Below are 9,672 nucleotides of genomic sequence, written 5' to 3'. Positions count from 1 at the left end.
CAGTAATTCAGACCGGGACCTAGCACAATCTGACAGCAGCTCGCAAACAGCCGAGACGATCCTTGCAGTTCCCAAGATCGGTTTATACGGCAGCTATATCAGGTCATGGACCGTTTTGAACCATACTTGGCACAGTTGTTGAAAGTCATATATAATATTTCATGCAAAATTTCAGCCAAATCAAATAAGAATTGCGCCCTCTAGAAGCTCAAGAAGTCAAGTCCCCAGATCGGTTTATATGACAGCTATATCAGGTTATTAACCGATCTGAACCATACTTGGCACATTTGTTGGAAGTCATAGCGAAACACGTCGTGCAAAAATTCATTCCAATCGGATAAGAATTGTGCACTCTAGAGGCTGAAGAAGTCAAGACCCAAGATCGGTTTATATGGCAGCTATATCAGATTATAGGCCGATTGGAACCATTTTTAACACATTTGTTGGAAGTCACAGCGAAACACATCGTGCAAAATTTCATCCCAATCGGTTACGAATTGCCTCATCCTTAAGCGCAATGTATAAGCAATGTATCACAACCAAGACCCTAAGGATCACAAAAACGTTGGTCTGAAAGATACTTTACTCATCCAGAACTCCAAGAAGTTCCTCCCTAACTCGTAGGAAATCAACATACATTCCTGCCACCGTGCCCCTTCCAACTTGAACTTTAAGCCCAAAGCTTCATATGCTACGTAGTCTTTCCAATCCGGCAGTTTTATGCAGAACAGACGAAATCCGATGAGCGCCATGCTCCTGACTCCCTAAGTCTTAGGTTCCTCACTGTCGCGCATTTCTCAGAAAAAGTATCCCATTCAAAGCCTCCTCTCCAGGTCTTGATGCCACATCAGGCATCCATAGGTGAGAATTTGTCTAACGTCAGCAGTGTACATCCAGTGGATCGACCCTGATCCACCTCCCCATCTCATTTCTATCATATTGCGACAAGAGTATAGCGACTTCAGCCACGGTTTGATTCCATCGTCATCCTCCTTCTCCAGTTCTAACCTCTGGTCAGAAATAATGCCCAGGTATTTAACCTCCAGAGAGAGAGAGAGAGTGAAAGCTCCATTTCATTCACGACCGATCCCCTAAAACTCACCTTGCCTTATTCTTCTGGTTGTTGTTGTTGTTGTAGAAATGCGTTGTTGTTGTAGAAGTGCTCTATATTTCGTTTGCTGTTAAATATCCAGATCCAGAAACTCTGCGACTGAGATGGGGTGCGTCCAGAGGGATCTGGGTCTGAGTCGCGTGAGTTTGGCTGGGCAGTTTAACAGGGTGCCGTGTGTCGTGTGGTCCCTGGTCACAATCGGAACATACATCGTGCACGCCAGCATCAATTCATGCTCTGTCGGCATCAATCCTTGCTCTGCCGGTTTGCCGGGGTAGGTCAATTTCTTCAGGTGCAATGGGAGGCGGTGGTTTTCCAAGGACCACATTCACCTGGAAGCTATTCACCGCATCTGCTACCGTGTCTGCATGAATGTTGTTTAGGTACACTTGATCTAAAGGTTCTCTCTTGTAGCGATGGACCTCACGCTTTAGATTATGTAGATCTGCCTTGAGGCTTCAGGGTTCCAACGCCCCTGTACCTATCCACAAGGTCATGATTTGGATTGTTGCTGCGATAACAGCCGAGAAGGTATTGCTTAGACAGCAAGTAGTTATGTCTTTGCATGGGTAGGATCTTTGTCTCCTGTTGGAGGTGGTCGTCCACGTGAGAACCGTTGCAGTGTCACAGGGCTGACGAGACCACACTGGCGCTGCATAACTTACAATAGACCGGCCGATTGCTTTGTACATGGTCAACAAGGTTTCGTTTTCAGCACCCCAAGAGCAGGCAGCAAGTGACTTGAGGGCCTTGTTTCTACGTCTGAGCTTATCGCAAATTGCTATGGCACGTCAGGGGAATGCGTAAGAACTGTCAAATGTGACACCAAGAGACTGCACATTCAGCGCATCGTTCCGCCCATGTGTGAATGTAGTGAACAATGTGGCTGTAGATTTGTTGGCAGATGAAGATCTCTTGCAGCGAATTAAGAGGCAAGTTCGTTGAGGTAGACGGGGGCCTGGTGCCATGATCGTACAATCGTCCGCATATGGTACGATGTCTATGCCATCTGAAGGGGGTGGAATGGAGGAGAGGTAATGGTAAAACAGTGTCGAGTATATCACCCCGCACTGGGAAACTCCCTGTTTCACGCCAAGTGCTTCGACTTCTAATCCCTAAATTCCACAAATGACTGGCGACACAGATAATTCGCAACCCAGCGTTTCAGGCCTGGCTGATTCCGTCGGGGCAAACGCCTTGAATAACATGGCGCAACGGACGGCTGTCCATCGGCTCGAAGACCACGGAGACGACGAATAGGTCTCCTCCTAGCCTTGTCACTCTCGGGATGCTCAATAAATTGACGGTTGAACAACATAGCGCATCTCTTCAGTCAGTAACAGTTAAAACGCCAAAAGTGACTGAGCTCCTGTCATCCCTTCTTCCGGGGTTCGAGAGTGACTTAACAGTAGACCACAGCTTGCCTAAACCGGTACCTATGTTACATTGCTTCAAGTGTTCCAGCCACGAATTCCGCTTGTGTTCGTTGACTACCCTGTTTATTTCCAGATTCAGCTCCCTGATTCTGAGTTCAGTGGGATCCGCGGCTGCTGCGTTAATGATGTCTTGGAATTTCCTCTCGGAAACTAACACATTCAAGGGGAAAGTCAGTTCACTGAAGCGGCACTTGGTGTACTCTATGAAGCCGACCCAATCGGCCTTCTTCTGATTGATAAACGTCCGGCCTCTGATTCTGATTGATAACCTCCGTCAGAGGTCAGGTGGTCGATCGATGGTGAGAATTATGAGGAAGTAGTCTGATCCCAAAGATATGTCGCTTGCCAGGATACGTCGCTTAGGTGATCAGGGGATGCAATGGAAATGTCACCGTACAGAACGTGGAGCCCTCAATCTGCTCTGCCCCGCTCGTTCGTCGGTCGTTATTATGGCCAGCCCAATTATGTCGAGCTAATAAGCTGGGTTACACCTAAAAACCGGCGGTATGTACACCTTGTATAATTCTATTTCGGCAGTATCGGACCTGACTGCTATCCCCGTACACTCCATGATGGGGTTACTAGCGCCAGTCGCAGTTGTACACTGAGGGTGGATGGTGGCAGCCATTGCCTATGAAGGGCTTCATCGGCTCTATCCGGTACGAACAACCGGCTGTCATGTGGTTGCCTCCTTCTGGTGAGCAGCACCAGCTCAATCTTTCCGGGGTTTATGCCAAGCCCGGTGGCCCTCGCCCATCTAGAAGCGGACAGCGCACCCTAAAGGAGATTCTTAATGACAATATCGTCAGCATTGACAACCACCGTCACTGTCTTCTCCTCAAAGGTCCTGAGAATTTCATTGATAACCAAGAACCACACAATCTTCCTAATAGGGCCCTCCGCTTGTGAATCATTGTTTATTCTGCCCTTCATAGCTAGCTCGGCTCTATTAGAGCTTCTGGGCTACGGAGTGGCTGCAACTGGAGCCATGGAAAATCAGTGCAATCGAGGCCTGTCAGAATTGACTCATACTAAGTGCCTTAATGCTCGATATGACATGGCGAGTTAGATACTACGCACCGAAACGAGCTTCACCTATAGAAGCTTGATGAAGATCGTTGCCTCCATAGCAAATATGTGGCTACTACAACAACCAAAAGAACGGGCCTTCACATAAACCAGAGAATCATCTATGGACCCCAACTTCAGGTTGGTAAAAATACCCTTCTAACGTAACCAGCCACGTCGCGAACCGAACGATCCCTGTTGTAGAAATGCAGGTAGCTGCTTATTGACCATGTCTCAAGGAGATCCCTGATGAACGGGTCCATAAGTTGCGGATAGTGGGGGTCGTGAACTATCAGCGGAGAGTCTCAAAGAGAGGCCGGGCGACATCGGTTCTTGCCTAAAAACTGAGTGCCTATGATGATCAATATGACAAGTCCAGTTATTGGTGTCTTCAATTACCTAGCCATTGGGCTTGCTCACCTTTAGGTGTTTGACGAGGTTCGTTAGCTACACATGCAAATGTGGCTACAACAACAACAACAACGACGGAAACTCATCTCTCAGAACATTCCCGAGGGTCTTCGGGTTTATATGGGGGTTTTATAAGGATATAGTCTATTTTAGATCAAGAACACACATAATCGATGTTGGATATTGCTTGATGTTGTCGCTCGCGGGAACGGAGCGAAAAAACGTCTGTCGGAGCGGAGCGGAAAAGGTACCTGCTCCGGATCCCTGATTTGAAGTTCAATTTCCTGTCCAGCAAAACACCCAGGTATTTTGCGCTTTCAGTAAAAGAAATATTCTCTACTCCCAAGATGACAGGTGCCACTGTAGGTAACTTGTATCTCCTGCTGTAAAGAACTACTTCTGTCTTACCCGGATTAACGATTAGATAACTCTCGGTAGCCCACTCCGATGTCGCGCTTAGAGCTTCTTGAAGTCTATCTTTAAGAGTGCTGGGCAACTTCCCCGCAATAGCCACGTCATCCAGAGACAATATTGTTAATGGTCATATTCCAAATTAGGTGAGACAGTACACCTCCTGGATGTGTTACTCTGTTGACTCATGATTTCACATTTGCAGATCGTTGTCGTAGCCCCATTTTCATGCCGGCCCGGGATAGCTGTGGGAGCGACACCTCCCCAAAGTGGTGTCGCTCTGCAGCATGCCTTTCAGACTCGGCTATAAAAAAGACTCATCTATAAAAAAAGACTCGGCTTAAACTTGAATCGGACAGCACTCATTGATATGTGAGAAGTTTGCCACTGTTCTTAATGGAATATTCATGGGTAAATTTGCATTTGCCTGAATATGGGGTAATCCATTCAATTTAAAAAATACATAGTTGAATTCAAATTGTTAGTACAGAATAAAGCAGAGATAAATGGAATATTCAAATTGTAGTTAATGGATTTCTTTAAAATATTCTTTTCTAGTTTCCACCTAACTAGAATGTATATAACATACATACATAACATATATGTATAATATATGTTTATGGATATTAATTGTGCTGTGCATTATGAAATAAGGATGGTACTAAGTTCGATTTTTGTGATTTTTTCATGATTACGTTTTTTAAAAAATAGATTTTGAAGCACAAAACTTGCTGATTTGATTCAGCATTATTTATGATACCATTCATGAATTTCTCTAGTTTGGAATCTGACTAGATGATACTCAAAGAGCAGGAACTCTCAACTTGAAACATTTAAATTAATGAAAGAATTTTTTTTTCGGCATTGATGGTCCTTGGCCTATATATGAATTGAAGAATAGTTTTCATAATTGTTACAGAGTAAAAAATAGCAAATTTTTTTACATGTCTAACTTTATTAAGTTATCTTATATGCAAGTGTAATATTAAAATTGTATTGCTAATGTATTATATGCTTATTCTATTTATATTTACAAAATACATAATAGGCAAAAGAAAAACATGGTAGTGTCTGCTAATAAAGCAGTACGATGTAGAACTTCATAATTTAAATGACTACAGCTTATGATAAAATGACTTCCTCTTTTATATCATCGTCCCCCTCCTCCATCGATTCTTCAATAGCACCCTCTAATGTTTCTGCTGCTTCGGCTTCGGCCACACGTCGTTGAAGATGGCGCCACAGAGTGCTTTTAGAAATTTCAAACAAATTAGCGGCGTGATTTTGTGACATTCCCTCATGTACGCAAGCATGTACTGCCTTAGCAAGTTTGGCCTTTAGATCATCTTTGGATACGCTGTCACGCTTTCTGCAACTGACAAAGTCCGGTAACTGCCCTGAATTGGACAGTCGTACCTTGTGGCGATGGAGCGTGGACATAGGTATATCGAGATCCTGCGATATACTTTTAAGGGACTCGCCTGTTTTAAGGCGTTCATAAGCTTTAGATATAATGGGATTCTCCCGGGCTGTTTTCATATACTGCGGATGTTTGCGTACTCTGCGCCATAGCACTGTTTTGGATATATCGTAGCGAACTGCAGCCTTTTGTAATGAGAGGCCTTCACTTATGACAGCTTGGCTGGCTAATTCGATGACATCCAATTTCTCTGGGTCCATTTTAGGCGTTTTCTGTAAGTTTTCTACTCCAGTGCTGCGAACTCGTTTCCATAATTCAGATTTTGAGACATTATATTTTACTGCTGCCTTTGGTAATGACATTCCCTCATTTGCCATAGCTTGGTAAGCTAAGTCGGCGGCAGTCAAATTCGAAGAATTCAAGGAGAAATCCGATTCATTTGTTGTATTGCCGGAAACGAATGAATCGTTGGCAGAGTTATCCTTAAGCAAAGTATAACTGCCATCTTGGTCAGAATGCAGCATAGATATATTTTCTTCAATGTGCTGCACTACGGAATCCATGTCGTTCACAGGCTCTAATTTCGGTATGACAGTTGGGGGACCATTGGTTTTAAGTTTTATCGCCTTAGTTTTTGGTTTTAATTCTAAAATTGCATTTGAAGGTGTGTTTACTGCCTGAGTTGCGGCCATAACATTTGCTGTTGATACTGAAGGTGCTTCTCCACTACTGATGTGGATTAAAGGAGGCTCATCACCACTGCTATATTCTTCAATTATGTGTGATTCGCATGCGTCTTCCTCTGTAACCTCCATGTTAGTAGATTCGGCACTTGACGCCGTTTCTAACTTATGATTATGAGTCAAAGTAAATCTACCCGAATTTTCGGTCAAAATAAATTCATTACCGCTTGTGGAACCAGGAACGTGCTCTATTGAATACGTTATCTTGTGCTGAGGATCATGGTGATAGACGTCTAGAAATTCCAATTCTCGATTTTCAGCTGTTGTGGATGTTATATTGTTCGTATTGGATGTAGTTGTCTGAGCGTCAGCATGCAAAATGGTCTGCGTCTCAATGAGTTCTTCTTCGTGGTGTAGGGTGGTAGTTCCGTGGTCGGAGGTTCTTGTGCTGACATTTCTGCCCACTCCAACAACATTTGAAGGGTTGGTTGCCGATATTGTGGGGCCATTGTTATGATTCTGACTCTGGGCATTCTGAGCAGCCTGCATAGCATTGGTATTGCATTCGAAGCTTATTGCGCTCTTTATGCCCAAAATGTTTATAGCTTCCAGAAATTCGGACAAATTTGAGGAAGAGAGCGAGCACTCACCCAAATAGATAAATGAAAGAACATTATCCAATAGATAACCCTTTATATCCGGCAAAATTACACAACATTCCTGTTGCAGAGGTATGTCGCAAAGTAGACTTCTCAACAAATCACTGCATGAACATAGTACGAAGCGATGAGCCTTAACAGAATGGCCTCCCTTTCCAGCCAATGTAACTTCACAACTTTGTAGATCGTCCCTTAAATTTTTATGGATATCCAGTATGGTGGCCGAATGCCCCATCCATTTTAAATGGTTCATTGTCATATCCAAACTTGAAAACTTTCGAATTCAATCGAATTTTTATTAAAAAAGATACCTTTTCTGCGTTTATATTTTGTTTATATTTTGTTTCAATTCTCATTTGGCCTAGGTATCAGAAAGTCGATTTTCGGCTAATCGATTATTATATTAATCGATTATACGATTTTTTGTGCAAAAAGAGACTCTATTTTGGGTATAAGAGCAGTATGCACCTTCCATGAAATTTTCACTACCTTAAGAAATGCATACCCTAAGCGAAAATTTCGTTGCCGATACGGTTAAGGCCAAAACAGAATGTTTTTGAGCGTTGCGTCGAAAAATGCAACTCTCCAAACAAGTATCATGAAAGCAACACACATAAGTTAAAAAATTTTCAACTTTAAAATAGAGCGCGCTCTAATCGGCATGTATTCTCATACGTATGTCCTTTTTTATAGGCATGCAGGATTCTAAGCAATTAGGATTAAGGTTAAGCCAAGCAATCAGCCGACGTATTTTTTTTTTAGTGTTTGGGAATACTTGGCATTGAGGATGTCAACTTATTCTCTTTTTACATTCATTTTTTGCTTACGTTTTCTCCTATGTGATGACATTTTCAATCGACAGATTTGACATCCTCAATGATGTTCATGGGGCCTATCCACTTCAAGGTTTCGCAAGTGACCTAACCTTCTATTAGTGATCCTGATGGACATGTAAGCCCAATGTAATATAACCTCGATTGAATAGAATAAGTTTCATACGTACGTATCACACAATGTGTACAACTTGCTTTTTTTGAAATAACATATGACACAAGATATATTCATTTACAGGTAGTGGCAATTGACCAACAGCAAAATATTGAGTGCACTATCTGTCAAAATCAGGGATTAGTGCAACTCTGATTTTGTGTATGTTACTTGTTCGCGCCATTTTTCGTTGTTTGTATGTGTTTTCATTCTTAACTATTATACACACACACACAACCAAATTTCGTTGACAGATAGTGCACTTTCTCCATGTTCTTTATCTTTTCGGTTGTACATGGCTTTTTGGGAGTGGAGACTATCCATTTCGTCTTATCTCCATTTACTGCCAGACCCATTTTTCTCTTTGGATTCTTTCAAAGGCTGCAGTTACTACTTCCGGTGACCGACCTATGATATCGATATCGTCGGCATAGGCAAGTAGCATGTGCTCTCTTGTGATTAGTGTGCCATATCTATTCACATCTGCATCTCGTATAATCTTCTCCAGCAGGATATTAAAGAGATCTCACGAGAGGCTGTCTCCTTGTCTGAAACCTCGTTTGGTATTAAATGGTTCGGAGAGATTCTTTCATATTCTTACTGAGGAACGTGTATCAGCAAGTGTCATCCTGCAGAGTCTTATTAATTTTGCAGGGATACCAGGGCGGGCGGCTTTGTAGGGCGGCTTTGTAGTCAATAAAGAGGTGGTAGGTGTTGATTTGTCCTTCTCGGGTCTTTTCCAGGATTTGGCGCGGTGTGAATATCTGGTCTAGGGTGGATTTACCAGGTCTAAAGCCGCATTGATAGGGCCCAATTATCTCATTGACTTTAGGTTTTAATCTTTCACACAGTACGCTCGAGAGTATCTTGTATGCAATGGGGAGGAGTCTTATTCCTCTGTAGTTGGCACATTCCGTCTTGTCTCCTTTCTTGTGTACGGGACATAGTATGCTGAGGTTCCAATCATCGGGTATGCGTTCTTCTAGCCAGATTGCGCAGATAAGCTGATGCATACGCCTTATCAGCGTGTCGCCTCCGGTCTTAAATTGTTCAGCGGGTAACCCGTCGGCTCCTGCTGCCTTGTTGTTCAGTAGTCGGGTTACTGCTACTTGGACCACATTCTGACTAGGAGGTAAACATTCTATACCATCACCAGGGATTGGTTCTGCGGTATCCTCTTCGCCGCCAACATCGGACACTAGCAGTTGGGTAAAATGTTCTTTCCATATCTTCAGCATGTTGTCTGTGTCAGTTACCAGATTTCCTTCTTTGTCTCTGCAGGAGGATGTGCCTGCACCAAAGCCTTCGGTTTGGTGTTTAATTCTTTGGTAGAATTTCCGGACTTCATTCTGACTCCTGTACATCTCAATTCGCTCGCACTCACGTCTTAACATTTCCTTTTTCTTTCTGCGGAATAGACGTTTCCCTTCTGTCCTTTTCTCCCGATACCTCTCCTTCATCTGCCGCGTTGCTACTGATTGCAGGG

General features: G+C 43.3%; 1 protein-coding gene across 1 annotated transcript; it reads right to left on the bottom strand.

Moving 5' to 3' along the window:
* Positions 1-5,408: 5,408 nt before the first annotated feature.
* On the bottom strand, positions 5,409-7,558 carry LOC106095923 (uncharacterized). Its single transcript, XM_013263373.2, has one exon. The coding sequence runs from the start codon at positions 7,456-7,458 to the stop codon at positions 5,560-5,562; it is 1,899 nt and encodes a 632-aa protein (XP_013118827.2). The 5' UTR covers positions 7,459-7,558; the 3' UTR covers positions 5,409-5,559.
* Positions 7,559-9,672: the final 2,114 nt, after the last annotated feature.

The sequence above is a fragment of the Stomoxys calcitrans genome, chromosome 1 (genome assembly GCF_963082655.1).
Source record: "Stomoxys calcitrans chromosome 1, idStoCalc2.1, whole genome shotgun sequence".
Lineage (NCBI taxonomy): Eukaryota > Metazoa > Arthropoda > Insecta > Diptera > Muscidae > Stomoxys > Stomoxys calcitrans.
This window is presented reverse-complemented; position numbering and strand designations above follow the sequence as displayed.

Bases quoted from the DNA above. Each gene is read 5' to 3' on its own strand.
- LOC106095923 (XM_013263373.2), bottom strand. From the start codon at position 7,458: ATGACAATGAACCATTTAAAATGGATGGGGCATTCGGCCACCATACTG.